This window comes from Chelmon rostratus, chromosome 21, assembly GCF_017976325.1.
Source record: "Chelmon rostratus isolate fCheRos1 chromosome 21, fCheRos1.pri, whole genome shotgun sequence".
NCBI lineage: Eukaryota > Metazoa > Chordata > Actinopteri > Chaetodontiformes > Chaetodontidae > Chelmon > Chelmon rostratus.
Genome location: NC_055678.1, coordinates 12,992,371 through 13,008,612, shown reverse-complemented (window position 1 = coordinate 13,008,612; position 16,242 = coordinate 12,992,371). Strand labels below are relative to the sequence as shown.

The 16,242-nt window shown below is 43.9% G+C and overlaps 1 protein-coding gene across 1 annotated transcript in view; it reads right to left on the bottom strand.

Moving 5' to 3' along the window:
* The window catches only part of LOC121625303 (ankyrin repeat and fibronectin type-III domain-containing protein 1), a 35,624-nt gene that overhangs the window by 4,653 nt on the left and 14,729 nt on the right, over positions 1 to 16,242 (bottom strand). The window contains exons 2-16 of the mRNA XM_041963390.1: positions 15,404 to 15,623; positions 14,998 to 15,205; positions 11,468 to 11,665; positions 10,584 to 10,697; positions 10,291 to 10,388; positions 9,018 to 9,108; positions 6,810 to 6,917; positions 4,304 to 4,403; positions 3,798 to 3,930; positions 3,400 to 3,519; positions 3,021 to 3,236; positions 1,748 to 1,914; positions 1,489 to 1,639; positions 332 to 500; positions 32 to 198 (exon numbers count right to left, since the gene is read on the bottom strand). Of these exons, the coding sequence (XP_041819324.1) occupies positions 32 to 198; positions 332 to 500; positions 1,489 to 1,639; positions 1,748 to 1,914; positions 3,021 to 3,236; positions 3,400 to 3,519; positions 3,798 to 3,930; positions 4,304 to 4,403; positions 6,810 to 6,917; positions 9,018 to 9,108; positions 10,291 to 10,388; positions 10,584 to 10,697; positions 11,468 to 11,665; positions 14,998 to 15,205; positions 15,404 to 15,607 (2,244 nt within the window). The 5' untranslated portion in view covers positions 15,608 to 15,623. The remainder of the gene's footprint in view (positions 1 to 31; positions 199 to 331; positions 501 to 1,488; positions 1,640 to 1,747; positions 1,915 to 3,020; positions 3,237 to 3,399; positions 3,520 to 3,797; positions 3,931 to 4,303; positions 4,404 to 6,809; positions 6,918 to 9,017; positions 9,109 to 10,290; positions 10,389 to 10,583; positions 10,698 to 11,467; positions 11,666 to 14,997; positions 15,206 to 15,403; positions 15,624 to 16,242) is intronic.

Sequence of the window (16,242 nt, the reverse complement as noted above, 5' to 3'; positions counted from 1 at the left end):
TTTCCAGCTGTTGATGACTGAATGGCTTTACCTGAATGTGTTCCTGGACCTGCTGGTGTTTCTTCTTAGCAGCCAGGAGCTCGGCCTCAGAAAAGGCCTCCCTTAGTGCCTGCTGGGACATGAGGGACTCCAGCTCCAGCAAAGCCGATACTCTGCAGTACTGGCCAATGAAACTGGGGCAATAGGCGTTAAAGTGGACTGTGGGCGATTCCAAGAAGAAAAAAGAAATGTATAGCTTTGGAAAAAGCAGTTGGTGTCAAATATTTGTTTCACATAATGCAGAACATGTGTGATCATTAACCCATTTCTGCCTTAAATCTGATATACTGACCCAGTTCAAAGATCTGCAGGGGCAGGGTGAGGAAGACAGAGCGGGGGGAGTATGGGTTATTCTGACCGGGAGCGGTGCACACTTCATCTGAAGGGGGCAGGAGGAGCAGGAAGGACACCTTCTCCCCAAACTCCAACACCTCCTGGCTGTAGAGACGGAAGTCCTGTGCCTGAACGCATGGAGACACTTGATCTAAGTGACAGAACGTCATGTTCACTTTAATACTGTGTATATGCAGTGTTCTGTTTGTGCAGGGTGACCATGATCAAGAACTATTAGCCTCCTTTTTATCTTTTAAAATGCATTTGTTTTTATCACCACTTAGGCTTTTATTTGCTAGACAGAAGTAAAGGGACTCAAACCACAAAAGGTCACAGTTACAGTGTAGACTGCTGGGCCACCATGAAGTCAGTTTTTACTCATGAAGGTATTTTGAAAGCAGAACTCGAGGCTCCAACTCCAATAGTGGAATGACAAGTATGGAATAAGGCAACTGCATGGTTTGCTGTAATTAGGGGTTATTGAATATCACTAATACACTGTTGGGCTCTTTTGTGGAGCAGGTCAAGAGTGAAAGTATCTAAGTGTGAAAGGCATATTTGTTGTTTTTAAACCTTTTTTTTTCTATTTGAGTAATTTCTTTCCTTCTTTGACCTTTTTCATCCTCACTGAAAACAAAATATATTAGGTTTTAGCTTGTACACAGCTGAATTTATCCATCTGTATATTAGTATATATGTTCATGTAACTTTTAATGGTACATCTTAGCAGTCTGTGAAGTTCTGTATAGTACTAGTGGAACAGTGGGTGGTAAGATGTTAAAGCCAAATGGACAATGATTGCCACTGTGCTGGAATTCAAACCATGTTCTTTTGCAGAGATCATGTAGAATTAGTGGTCTAACCAGAACTGGCTGATCGTCCATTGGAAGGGGTTTCTTTGCTTTGAGCTCTTGCTACTGCCTTCCTCTGGAACTTGGCTGGATAGTTTCTTCTGGTTCCATGGTATCAGTCAAAATCAAGTCATACACAAAACACATTTTTTTGCATTTGGTAATGGAATTACCAAATGGAAATGGTTTCAACTCTCACTATCAAACCTGATGTGCTTATGGAGAAGCTACACACAGTTTCAAATTGACTATGGCTTACACGGACCTGATTGCCAGGGACATTGATGTGTGCCATTAGCTCCTTAATGGCGCTGCGCAGGTCCTGTAGGAGGCGATGTGGAGCACTCTGTACCTCATGGTCCATTTCCATCGACTCATCCAGAGAGCTGAGAGCCTGCAGCCACTGCCACTCCTCTCTATCGCAACACACATGTCGAAACACACACTCAAAGGAATGCTACAATCAGTGCATCAATCCACATCACAGGTATCGTTGTTGTTGTTTTGTGGCACATAATCCCTACCTGGACACGTTGCTGTTGTCCCGAATTTTGGTGTGACAGAGGATGTTGGGGAGTTTCTGGGGCACCAGTGCTCTGATTTGCTCCACAGATGTACACAGTTTGAGGTAGCCCAGGTATAAGCCTGGAGACAACATCTTCCTGCTCCGCCTGTGATACGCCAGCTTCTCCTGGGAACAGCAGGTGGACAGAGACTAAGTAAGAAGAAGGTGCAGTAGTGTTGACTGGGGCTGTGTGCTGACACTGATTCTAATTTTGTCTCTATAAGTACCCTCACATTCATCTAAATGATGTTGTTTTCATGTTTTGCTGTTGTTAGTCCTCAAGGGACTTCAGTTTAAAGTTGTTCCAGCATGTTCAAAGTGGAAGTCAGCACTGCAGAATAGCCCATCAGCACATTTTTATGGATTTCATCATACAATTTGTTCATAACTGGCCACAAAACAAATATTTCAGTGAAATGTGGTTTTGCCAAAGGGAGTCTCCACCATTGTTTTGGAACCACAAGGCCCAACCAACTTACAGTGGAGACAAAACAGCTTTGCAACAATGGTATCAAGTTTACCGGCATATATAGACAAAATCAACTTGTGGTGTGGTTCCAGATTGTGGTCGCGCTGAACAAAACAGCCACACAGCATTACTTACAAAACACAAAACAACAACAATTAGCTAGATTATCATCATCACGCCCACAATGCTGAAATTTAAATGTAACTTTCTAATTTCCACCGCCTGAATGAGCATCTGATTAACATTCATGCTGGGCTGGCATGGATTTGACTTGACATGTGGCATTTTAATTAATTTGATAGCAAGTCAATGCCATGTGTCCTTGCAAAGAAGGTGGCAAATGGAAGAGGAGAGTCATGATGATTAATGTTGTCTAAATAAAGAGTGTCTGCACAAGCAGCACTCATAATTGGAAGCACATTGCAATTTACAGTCCCATTGTTTCAACCTCATGTTTACTGGTTTTCTGTGAATGAGAGTTTAACAACATTAGAGCAATACCAATAAATAAATGTTTTCCAGTGCTTTTGGACACATTTTGTTGTTGACAAAGTGCCTTACGCTACACTGTTTCATCTTGCTAAATCTCTGGGTAACAAAAAATGCAAAGAATGAGCCTGATAAAAACCACAACCGCTGCTGACAAACCTCCTACCATTCCTAACTGCTGGGGAAGCAGCCTGTCTCCAAAACAAAAACAAAAAATAACCAATTTTCCAAAACTAACTTCCAATCACTGCCGGTCTATTCCTGTGGGACTCACATGGAGTGTTATGAGAAGCATATCCAAGGCGGTGGGCTCTTCAGGGGACGAGATGGACTTGCGTTGGAGCTGGAGTTTACAAAGCTGCGTCCAGCGAACCCCATCCAGGTTGGGACAGGCACTCATGTCCTTCAGGAGCACCAGCAGGGCGTTACCATGCTTGTCTTTGATTGGCTCAAAATACACCTGACCAAGGTCCTGGGTACCCAGCATTCCCTGAGTAAAGAAATAATATGTTAACTGTACTGCTGCTCTCTGCTTAGAGCAGAAGGATGAAATCATAGAATGAGGGTTACCACAACTGCCACAATTTCAATTACAAAACCATAGCTCTAGTAGTTTGTGATACTGAGGACAAGTCTACTGAGCACTGTACTACCTGTAGCTGGGAGACAGCCTGCAGCATCTTGAGACGTGTCTGCAGAGTACATGAACAGGATGATTGGGAAGGACTGAGACACTGCTGCAGCCAGGGAATCTCCTCCCACAGATACGACACCTGGCAAATAGATAAGATGCATATACACAGATTTTTTTTTTCAAATTCCATCAGCTTTTGTTCTATTGTTCTGTTTGCAGCTAAGTATTTTTCACAGATGGATATTCAAATGTTGACTTATTTTGGCCGCTTTTAATTTTTATCAGTAACATGGTGATTATATTTATGGGTTGGCAGTTAGTCAGCAATTGTCTGAGATATATATCAAAGTTTATTGTTGAATGTTTCTTTCTATCTATCTTTTTACTGTCTCTCTTCCTGTCTGTCTGTTTGTCTACCTTGGTAAACCAGAGGAAGTCCTGCATGAGGGAGCTGGAGTAGGAATCTTCAACCTCCACAATGGGGATCTGGTCCTCTGAAGTCACCAACACATTATCATCTCTGTAGAATATGGATGTCAGATAGAGACCTCTGGAAAGTAACACAGAAAAAGTACATGAAAACATTTGGTGAATAAATCCTGATGCACTGGAGAAGAGTTGTGCAACATGTTTCAATTTTGATGGACTCGCATCAAAGCTCGCACTGATTTGCACTTTGCTGAGGGTGCATTCTCAAAGTAAAAAAAAATCCAAACAATGACATATCATTAAAAATGTGATAATTAGACTGAAAGTTCAGCGCTGCCATGCAAACCATAAAACATTCATGACACACAGTCAGTAGCACATATAATATGCAATCAGGGATATAATGTGCTCACACTTAAATGAATACTGATTAAAAGTATCAACTACTTTACATCACACTTCATGGAGGAAAGCTAGGCAAAAACATAATGTACCTTTTCAAGCTTTTTACAAATTTGCTGGTTGGTTGGAAGAGGTGGCGCAGGCTTTTGGATACTGAGTGTTTCCTCCCTTGCGGTGGAGCTTTGCACTGTTCTGTGTGGATAGAGAGAGAAAACAGAACGGATTTTGTTTATTCCATAGCAACAGAACAACTGAGTCAATTTATTTCTTCTGAATAAATAAAAAATTCTGACGCTTCAAAGTCAAGGCACTGGTGAGAAACTGTGGCGTAACTCTGATTGGTTGTCTGATTTTCTCACTAATACCAATGAACACCTCTGTCCTGACAAACTCTAGAAAAATCTCTTCCAGTGACAGGCTGTTACCTAATTGACAACCAACCTGACACGACCAACAACACGGTCGGAGTGGAATGTTTTTCGACATTTCATGCGCTCCAGTGGCGCGGCACCATTTGACAGTCATGCTGGCTGCCAACAGCAGACTATGGGCCTTGAGGGAACCACTAGCTCTCAGATCCCAGAGGGACACTAACTGTGTGCATATGTATGTATGTGTGTGTTTACCTGCATATACTATAGCTGCTGGAGCATGGCATGTCTTGAGCTACAGCCATATGAGTGGAGCCAAGGAGATGTAGTAATTTGTGTGTGTGTGTCTGTATGTGTCTTAACCCTTTGCCACTCACTGACAGGGAGGTCAGTTAAGTCTGTGGGGACATGTTTATTTTTAGTGGGCCTGGAGGGGGTTGGAGGCGAGAGAGGGAGGTGTGTGTATATATATATGTGTGTGTGTGTTTGTGTGGGCGCCTGTTGGTGAGATAACGCACCAACCCAACTCATTAGAAACCCTGAGTCCCAAACCCTTCGCAGATTCCCTCTCCTCCCCTCCCAGGTGATCTTACTTCAGCCCCAGGCCACTTAAAGTCAATAAATCCCCCCATTCAGGACCCGAAAAGAACTAATTTTCTCTTCAGGTGGACGAGTCGAGGTGGAGTAACAAGAAAAAACAGCACCCCTCGACCCCCTCACCTCCCAAAATTTCTCTTTACTCGCGAGTCTGTTCAGCTGCAGTCCTCCTGGCCTCAGTCCCTGTTTGACACTGAGTAAGACAGACAAGTAGGGCCGACTGCTGGGGTGCCTGTGTTAGTCAAGGCCTCTTTCACAGTTTAATTAATAGTGTTTGGACAAGAGGGAGAATGTGGCGTGGGCTATAAGCCGGGCTGCGATGGGGGTGCGTACATGGACATGTGTGAGAGAGTCAGGGTTGAAAGAGGGAGCATGTACTTGAATATTTGTGTCCGTTCACGTACATGTGTATCTATGTGTGCGCCTGTCTATCTTTATGTGTGTATATGTATGGACAGTAGACAGGACGACTGGCGGGGGTGTGAAGGGGGGGGGGGGTTTGCAGTAGTCAGTGTTAATTTATGCCCTCTCCCGACTCCAGCCTAGGACTCGTCTCTTACAGGAATAACAAACATGACCCCGGGACACGCCACCTTGGCTACCGTGTCTGAACTCTCAAGCTCCATCAGTCGCCGTCTGACGAACCAAGAGCCACTCAATACTGACTATTATATTGCGTCTCGCCCCATTGCAAATATGGTCTGGCCACAGTGGACAATAGTAAGTGGGTGAGTGTGTTTGGGCGAGTGGGTGTGCAAAGAAAAAGAGAGACAACTTGCTCAATGCTAAATGCAGTTTGCTGTCATGTATGAGAGTCAGTGTGGACAGGTTTTGACACTTATGGGACCAGCTTACAGCCAGCAGTGTTTGGGGATATAAACAGCCTGAGTGTGAGAGAAGTTGATCTGCATTTTGTCACAGAGAGAGAGGTATTCAGCAGAGGAAGGGCTGAGTCATGGAAAGACGCACATGGGGGTGGGGGGTTGTTGAGACAGAGGGGAGGGTATTATTTTTGAGGTGGCACGCCGTCTTAGGGTGTATGGCCCCTGAAGTAGTTGTCATGCCTGAGATTGTAAAGTGTCTGTCAAGGTGAGATGAAACACGGCAATTGGTGAGACGCGTTACACCTGCGAGCTGAACCGTCAGTTGCTCATGTTTGTTTACACCATGAATATTCCTGAAACATGAACTAGACGGTGGCTAAAAATTCAGATGTGTTTTTTTAAAATGTGACGGGCGTAGTGAAAGCGACAGAAGCTCGGGTTAATGTCAGAAGCTCATACCACAGCTGAGGGAGCATTTCACTTCAGCTTCTGCACTTTACTTCAACTGATATCTGTACTAAAAACTGATCTGAAGATTAGGGTCAAGAATATGTGTAGACTTTCAAGGCTGTTATTCTAGCTCAGAATTTGCTGCATGTAATTTCGCAGTTAAACCCACTGGCAGTTTAAAACATCTAGTGTGATATAACATGTGCTCATATGTAATTCAACGTGTACATCGAGTCACTATCACTACCAGATTGGGGGTTGGTGAAACCCAACCCCCATGTCAAACAAGGCTCTCTTATTACTGTTCAGTGTTTTAGGTGAACACGCCACCAAATCGCTCAAAAAGTTGTTGATACCATGGCAGACACAGTGGCGGTGAGCTTCCTTTATCTGTCCGAGCAGCTGGTCTAGTGCCTCCTTCTGGCCTCTCTGACGTGGAGCACGGCCATCGATATCCCTCCAACCTGCAGACAGAGGTAAGAAAGACAACGTTAGACAAGTGATCATGCAATGTTCTGTGGACAGGTGTCTGAAGCTATGCTGTACATTAATGATGGTAGAGGGTGGTAAATATTTTGCTGTTATTCCCTCTCTCATTTTGCTTCTTGTGACGATTGGGGAGGGGGTTAATCAAATTCTGCTTGGGACCCCAAAAATTCTTGGGCTGGCCTTATTCCTGAGGCTTCCAATAGTCGGAGTGTGAGGCGTGTGAGACGGCCTGCTTCTCAAACAGGTCTAGTGTGTGTACGATAGGAAACAGCACCCACCCCGGTGTGAGAAAGCTGTGGTTGGCTGACAGACAGACTTACTGAGCACCGCTGCGACTGACTGCTCTGCACATAGTTGGGCTCGAAACAGTATGCACACACACGGACACACATGTACACAGACACAGAGACGTAGGGTGGCTACTCCAGTGACATTCGCCTCTAACAGCAAAAGACTCCTAATGTGAAGCTATTGTGATACAACCTCTATCTCTGACTGTTTCTATTCCTCCTTGTGTTCCTCCTTCTCAGTCATATAAACACACTTACAAACACTCCATCACGAAAACAATGGAACTTTATGTACACTGTGTTACAAACACACACTTTGCCTTCACTCCTCATAGATGACCAGCTCTGCAGAAAAACGATCCTTCAGCACCTTCTGCCTTCTGTGTTAGTAAGCCAGCATCCTTGCTTGCTCACTGGAGGATGTGTCAGCGATAACCCGCCCCCCTACCACCATCAACCACCACCCCCACCCCAACTCCCTCTCCCGGAGCCCCCCGGAGGGTGCGTGGGGCTGAAACACGGTGAGCTCTATTCCCGGAAAGGTGCCTGTCCCGACAGGACAAGCGGGCCCTTTAATGGGCGTCCACGGCCCGGTATAAGGCCCCCACTGTTGGGGCCGCGCCGCGTGCTACAGCACAGACATGCAAATATTTCCAGTGGTAGGCCCAAATGGAAAACACAAACACGCAACATCGAAATTAGCTCTGAGAGAGGGAGGGAGGGAGGCGGACAGTAGAAAAAAAAGAGAGGGAAAGCCCAGTCTCCTAAAATGAAGACACGCACGCATACACGCACGCACACACACACACACACGCTTGCTGAAAAACACGGTGTGCTGATGAGGACAAACATGTTCATGTGTTCCCCAGATGTGCCCTAAGTGTGCCAACAAGCACACAATCACAGTACCTATGTTCGCTCTCTTACAGTAAGTCTGTACCAACTGTGCAGACTTTACATGCCGAACACAAACAGCAATGATGAAACTCATCTCATAAATCAATACACTGAATTAATTACTTCACATAAATGAATTCATTTACCTACAAACCACCAAATGTAAGCTTTTACTACACACAAACTATATACAAAAGAAAACGTTTTAAAGTCCTTAATGTGGCCTTTGTAAGTTATTAGAAACCTTAACTATAGATAGATAGATAGATAGATAGATAGATAGATAGATAGATAGATAGATAGATAGATAGATAGATAGATAGATAGATAGAAAGATAGAGAAAGGGAGAAAGAGGGTCAGAGCTGCCGTGGTGAGTCAACACCTCAGCTGTTGTTGCACATGACTTCACGGTTAACTTCTTGGCTGAACCCAGACAGCTTCTTCTGCCAGCCAGCCCCAAACACCATCCTGAGGCTATGGTTACACACACTGACGTCCGCAGAGGGGGTCCCAAAACCCACCCAGCCTGCTAGCCAAGGAGGGTCCAGCTGTCACCCCCCTAATGATGTCAAAGCAACGCCGGAATGACGTTGGAATAACCAAATCGATTGAGTGGATGTGAAATGATGCGATTGTCCAAGACCGTTAATGTGTGGGAAAGCTCGAGAGAGATTGTATCACTCAGGCAAAAACATGGCACACACACACACACACACACACATACACAGACAAGTCCTGTGATAAGCTATTTGGCATTGGTGTTAATTTAGTGCGGCCAGCCAAAACCCTCCAGGGCTCTTGTTTGGTTGTTAACTTGTTTCGTATTTTCATGAATGCCAAACACACACATGAACATATACATATGCGTGCACATGATGGAGACTTACTGGAAGGTGCAGCGCAGGCAGGGGTGGAGACTAGTGGAGGCCCCCAGCCCTTCATGTTGTAGGCTGACACCTGGACATAGTAAAAGGTCCCCTGTAAAGACAGGACACATAGCAGTTGAGGCAAAAGTTCGCCACACATACTTCACACAGCTACAACCCAAAGAACAGTGTCTGTAAACCACATATATATATATATACATATGTATGTGTGTGGTTCAGTGCATCTGTTTCTCACTTGTTAGATCCCTGTCTGTCTTCATTTCAGTGTGTGTGTGTGTGTGTGTGTGGAGGGTGAAGGGTCTATCTTGAAGCTCTGTCTGTCTCTGTGCCTAGTGTGCAGACAGCAGGCCTCTGTCTCTCCTTTCTCAGCCAGATCAATCAAACCAGCCGCCGACACTTCCTGACCTCGCCTTGACCCCTGTCATGTGACAAGGAGTGAGCTTTGGCTGGCAGCGGGGGTCTTAAAGGGTGTGTGTGTGTGTGTGTGTGTGGGTGTGTGTGTGTGTGGGGGGTGCTCTGTCACACAATAACAAACAACCAGTGGAGCGTCCATTTGTCTACATGCCCACTTAAAAATGCCAAACATAAATCAGGTGGCAGGCTACCAAGCTGCTCTTTTTATCATTTTGGAGGCTGTTTTGCAACTGTTGCTTATGAATGGTCAAGAGCCAAGACTTTGAACAAATAACAAATAAACCGTGTTTTTCTTTTTTCAGCAGGTCCATTTGGGATTGATGGTGCCTACAACTTGTGTGTGGAGTTTGATGTATGTAATAAAGAAGAGTCACATGGGAAATGCCTTCAGATGTTGCCTAAGCAAACGCCCCAAGCTTGCAAGGAAATAATATCAGGGGCCTTCATGTGGGAGAATAGCTTCTAAATTTTTTATCCATCAGCACCAACAGCTGGAGAAGCGAGAGCTTAGTGGTTCTTTGTGTTGCTTTGTCACTCGTGAACTACCAGATAATGCATGATTGTATCCTTTTTATCTGGTAGATAATGTGAAAATGGTGTGACGTACAAGGCTGCAGTGGAGGAAAATATACATGAGTAGGTGTTTGATCCAGGAAACCATTAAAGTGTAAAGTGTATTGTCAGTGGAGCTGCTCCTGGGTACCTTTTCACAGCATCCCATATAAGAGCTTAAGTTCAGTCATTTTGGATTTTGGTTTGGATTCTTCCTAAATCCTACTGATTGAATGATCATACTGAAGAATCTGCTTCAACAGGCCATAAATAACACGGTGGAGACGGAGATTCTGGCAGAACTTACAGAAGTGAGTCCAGCGATGTTGCACTGTAGCAGAGTGGTGTCCTCCACCACCATCTCCCCCAGCAAAGGAGTGAGTGAAGGTGCACTGCTCCAGCTCACTGCAGATACACACAAACAAAACAACATGTTTTAGGTATCTTCAGTATATACCTTTAAGAAAAGTAAATAAATTGTTATTGAATAATTAAAAATGCTTGCAACTTTAAAAAGCATTGGCACCTCATTTAGCACCAGGTCTTTACATATTGTTACTAAGCGGTTGTTTCTTAATGAAGCAGTGTGATGCGGCTGACCTTTGTACTTGGTAACCACAGCAGAGTTGACACAGACAGGTTCCAGGAAGTCCACCCTTAGACTGGTGCTGCTGCTGACAGACAGGCGAACTACACTCGGAGCGTCCGGAGGGTCTGGATAGGCAGACAGACAGAAAAGATGGCAAGTAAATAAATACAGAGACGGACAGGTGACAAGCAAACTAAGATCCTACACGGCATATTAAAGCCACTATAATGGAGCGAGCACATGCAATTGGCAGCTTACTGTAATGACGTAATTTAGTCTTCCTGGTCTGTTGCACAATGCATTGCTCAGTTGTAGAGGTGGAAAACGTTTCAAGTGTCAAGCAATGGATGCTTGTGAAATTGAAGCAATTTGCACTCAGTAATGGATGGAAAAGACAACAACACTGGATTTGTAATCTACCATCTCCACAAATTAATGTCAATTCAATCAACACTAAGAAGACGCAATGACGTCATTGATTGTGATTGCGAATGTAACTACGTAAACATAAACTACATTCATCCATTTTCACACAATTTACCCATTAAACCATGTGAGTATGCCTAACTACAAAGATGGAACTTTTTTTTTTTACATCCACGTGCAGATTGGTTTCGGTGGAAGGGAGGAGTGTGTGTATGTGAGTGTGTCTGCTTTCAGGGGGTGGTTGTCTACCCTGCCACGAAGCGTGTCATGAAGTGCTTATAAAAAACTAAAGCAGGAATACAGCCGCGTTATGTTTGCACACACACAGACACACACGGAGTCGTGCACGAGGCTCCCCAGTGTGGAAGCCATTAACTCAGCCCAGACAGAATGCCAGCAGAGAAAAATGGTGCAAAAATGAAAACCCAGGATGTAAGAAACAACCATCAAAGTCATCCAGAGGCCTTACTAGCATGCTCGAAGCCCGTCTGCATGCGGCGTAAGAGTCGGAGCCTCCACTCCCAGGCCTTTAGCTGTCGCTCACGGTCAGATCCTTCCCGATCACCAGGACCCTCGCTTCCAACCTGGGCCTGAAGCTCCGACACCCGCTGCTCAGCCTCCTGCACCAATGTGGCTAAATGCACTGCTCGGCCCTCCAGACTCACAACTAAGAAATGCATGGGAGAGACAGTAAGAGAGAGGAAAGTCAGTGCATTCATATTCTATTAAAAGAAGAGTTTCATTACACTTCATTCATTGCACATGGTAAAGTGACTCCATTATTTCAAAACTACTTTGACCCCATTAAAAACACTTTTATATTCACACACACACAAAAAGGCAGCTGGTAAATACAGCTCAAAGCTGAGCTGGACTATAAATTTGAGTGTTTTTTCCAACCAAGATTCAAAGAGTGAATGCAAAATACTGCAAACTGCCGATAGTGAAAATTCTTAATTAAAATGAAATTCTCTTGAACCAGATTGACTTTTTTGATTGGAACTGTTAAATCTAAATCCAGCAGAACTAAACCGCTGTGGATGTTTTCAGGAAAAAAAAGAACATGTGACAAAATTATTTATCAGCTCAATTAGTGAAGTAAATAGTGTTGGTTATACTTCTATCAAGTGTCTCAACAACGTGCATGGCAACACTGATACGGCAAGAAACTCTCTGCCTGCAATGTTGCAAATTGCTTTTGCAGACGGCTCTTTTTAATGTCTTTGTTTGCCAAAATGCTGTGCAGATTCCTCAATAAACTTCATTTAACTAAGCAGTCCCTCTTTAGGGATGACATCATCTCGAAAATGACAGAGAAAATGTGGCAATGAAAGCGAGAGGGGCAAGAAAAGGAGGGGTATTTTTCATATGCGGTTATAAGGCAACACAAAATGGTGGGAACATGCATAGACATCGTTTTAAACTGCCATTGTAAAAGTATTCTTCTGCAAAACTTGTGGAAAAATGTGTATAACTGATCTATTTTTATCGTATACCACAGGCTCACACAGCCTCCGTCAGAGGAATGTTTTTCTGGGTGTCACTAAAACAATGAACACTGATGTTTACTTAAACAAAAAGCACATCAGTATAGTAGATGAGATGTAACACCCAATAAAAATATTCAAATCATGGCCTTGCGGTTAGTGATAGCGGCTTCACACAAATATCAAAGGTTCACAACCAATTCCACTTGAAATTGCCGACGTGTACAGATCACTCTGAATAAAAGAAAAGAACAGGTAATGTAAAGTTGTTCAGGTCACAAAGGACAGTAGCTGTACTGTACTTCTTCTTTGGTGGCTGGTCATTCTTGGAGTGTTTGGGGCTGGTGTGTGTCTGTGTTTAGTCTGTGTGGTCTGTGTTTGTTCATTGTAGATTCCACTGTTGAGCGTTAGATTCCACTGTTGACAGTAAGTTTAAAGCTCCGTGTCAAAATGTCCATCTGGGTGTTTAATTCTGCGGCTCTCTCTGTGTCTCCGCAGTGGCTGTGAGCTTCTCTTTGAATCTGAGCGTCTCTTCTTGGTGTCAATTTTTTGCTGTTTACTCCAGCCTCTTGTGTGAAGACTCAAAGGCCGTTTGTCACTTTTAGAACAGGCAACGCAAGGGTTGGATTTGAGTTTCAAGGTTAGGGTTACGACTATTTCTGTGGATCTTTGGACTTGGATTGAAATAACTGTTGAAGGTCCATTGTGATTTACATTTCCAGCCCTCCCAGGCCTAGAAACTGGTCCAGACGCTGTCACCAGTGTGTACGTGTGTCTTGATTTGTCCTTATTTCACATCAAGGCCGCAATCTTTCACAGCACATTAAAGTGACTTTGTCCTTCTGAGAGCCACTGAGGGATTTATAATGTGAATATGAAGTTGCTTTTGAGAACTTGTTTGATTGTCTTTGTCTGCCCTTTGTCTGTCTCTCTGCTAACCACACAAAATAAAGTCAAGCACGGCAATATTAATCCACATCGGAATCAATTCCTTTCAAAGCTCAACGAAAAGTCTGCTGCGTCTTTGATGTCAATTCTCCTCAGATGGAGTTTGATTAGTATATGCTTATCGAAACAGAAGGCGGGCCTTTACTTTCCTTATGTGCTGTTCTCTCCCTTTCTTTGTCTGTTTCAGTCTTTTGTACACACACACAGACACACACACACACACACACACACACACACACACACACACACACACACACACACACACATAAATCACTCTCTCATGAGTTCTGGAGAGAGAGCACAACCAAAGAGCAAACTTCAGTAAACATCACTTTCCATTCAAGTGTTTTCAATTTAATGATACCTTTATAAGACGTCTGGCGAAGTGTGTGTGTGTGCATGAGTGTGTGTGCGTGTGTGTGCACGTGTGCAGCACAAACACAAACAGCCTAGGAGCCTTACTGGCGAGTTCTAATCATTAACAGAGGAAGGGAGCAGAGGCTCAGCAGATCACAGACAGTGAAAAGTGCTTACAAAGATGACTAATATTGCATCATTATTAATACCCCTTCATCCCCTTTAATATGTTTTCACTGCCAGCACAAAACAGAAAGTGATGTGTGAGTTTGTCAATAGTGTGTGGATGAATGCATTACTGGTATGCATGATGAGAGACTGTGTTATGAGTTATGTGTGCGTCGTTGCTTTGGTGCCAGCTGATGTAGTTGTGACAGCAGCTTTGGCTTCCACGGCAACAGTTGCTGATTCCCATGGAGTGACTATTGAAAAACAAACAAACCCTTCCTGGTATCAGTTCTGAGCTATGCTGAAGATTGAAATCTACATATGAAAAAAAAAAATGGTTCCAGATCTGTCAGTAAGTGAGAGATGTGGTTTTGGGCCTGACTCACATCATAACTTGTAAACGGTACAAGTTGTGATTGGCAGAAGACAACTATCTTTGGCTTTTCCACGTGTTACACAAGATTTGATTGGCTAAAGGATCAGGCAAATCAATTTGCTTTCTGCTCAAAGCCAAGGTAGCGTTTGTTATGGTGGGATTCACCTGTAGGTGAGCCAAGGTTCTTTTAACAAAAACTGTCAAAAGGAGAAATACGATTATACATTATTATACAAGACTGAACACATGAGAGAAACATTGCTCTTATTAGTACAGAGACATTGTGATGACCCCAGAGGAGATTTGGGATATTTTCTTGCAAAAAAAAAAGATATAATAGAGCCATAATAGAGCTTCCATGTAGTGAATATCTTTGTGCAATTGCATGGAATGTAACAATAGGCTTAATCATAGTTTTTCAGCTTTACGTGACCTCCCTTTAAAATATGTTTTGGGTTTTATTCCTTTTTGCTAATCAGTCACAGGAAATAAATACAATGCAGCATGTGGGTGTTGGTGCTGTGCAGTAAAATGAAGAAATGAATTTTTAGCAAGTGTGCTAAAAAGAGTTTTCTTTATATCAGGAGCACATTGCAAATCCCCATGACCTCTACCCACTGTGACTGTGTAGGTACTACTGGTATGTGGTGCTCCTCTACTCACAGTGGGGGCTCTCCTTGGCACCAGCTCGCAGTAGCAGTTTGGCCATGGGCACGTTGTTGGTCATGATAGCGATATCGAGGGGCAGGAGGCCCTCACTGTTTGGTGTGTTGAGGTCCAGCTCCTCCAGACTGTACTGGGAAAGAAGCAGCTGTACCAAGTCCAACTCCTGGTGCTCCACTGCCTCAAACAACGCCTCATTGCTCTGGAACTGTGACACAAAGAAAGTTTACATGAAGTGTATACATGCAGAATGTTTCTGTCTTGCTCTATAACAGCTAGATGGGTGGGGGTATGATGTGAGTACCTGAGGTTCTCCATCCAAGTCTATATGTTTTCCCTGACTATTTTTAGACGACAATGTTCCTGGGCTTATTATTTTTTCCTTCTCTTTCTCTCTCTGACTTACTATGGTGGTTTTGCGCAGCCTCTCCTTGTCTCCTCCCCGTCCTAACACCACACTGTCCTCCAGGGCAGGGGGGTTGGTGCCCGCACGGAACTTTCCAGACAAGTTGCGGTATAGGCGGCGAGCCGCGCTTGGCGAGGAAAGGCTGGCCGACTTGCGGGCTGGGGCCGGCTGGTGGGCCTGGTCCCCCCTCATGGGTTGCGTCATCTTGGCAGTGTCAGCCCTGGAGGAGAGATTGGTGGGCAAGAGACAAGAGGGATATTGTGGGTGAGAGAAAATAGTGGAATATGACATTTGATTCAGCACATGGAGCCTGTGAGGCTTGATCTCAAATCCATTATAAGATCTTATGTCTCTAAAGATTATCACTGCCCTTACAGACAAATGCTAAGGTAACAAGGTCAAAAAAACATAGGAAGGTTTACTTAACTTCAGAAAACAGTCAAAAAAGGTTGTCCTCTTCCCTTCTCTTAAGCTTGCCAGTTCATCTCCATAAAACAACTTTGCCTAATTATATGAAATCAGAATAATTAAAATGACTGTTGCTATAAGTAAAATGGTCTTGGTGGAGGAACAAAGAAAAATAACCTGAAATAACCTCCTGACCTCTTAATGACTTTAAGATACACACCCACTGCCCAAAGGTTGGAGCCCAGAAATGATCAGACCACATCAAAACAGGAAAGGAAAGAACATGCAGATAAATACACCACCACACTCTTCTGGTGGGTTATGAGTGATGATTGAGAGGGATTACTTTTAACGAGTCCATACACTGATTCTGAACAGCACCAGAAAATCCTAGGGCTGAATATGGCAATACGGTTTTAAGCACACAGGCA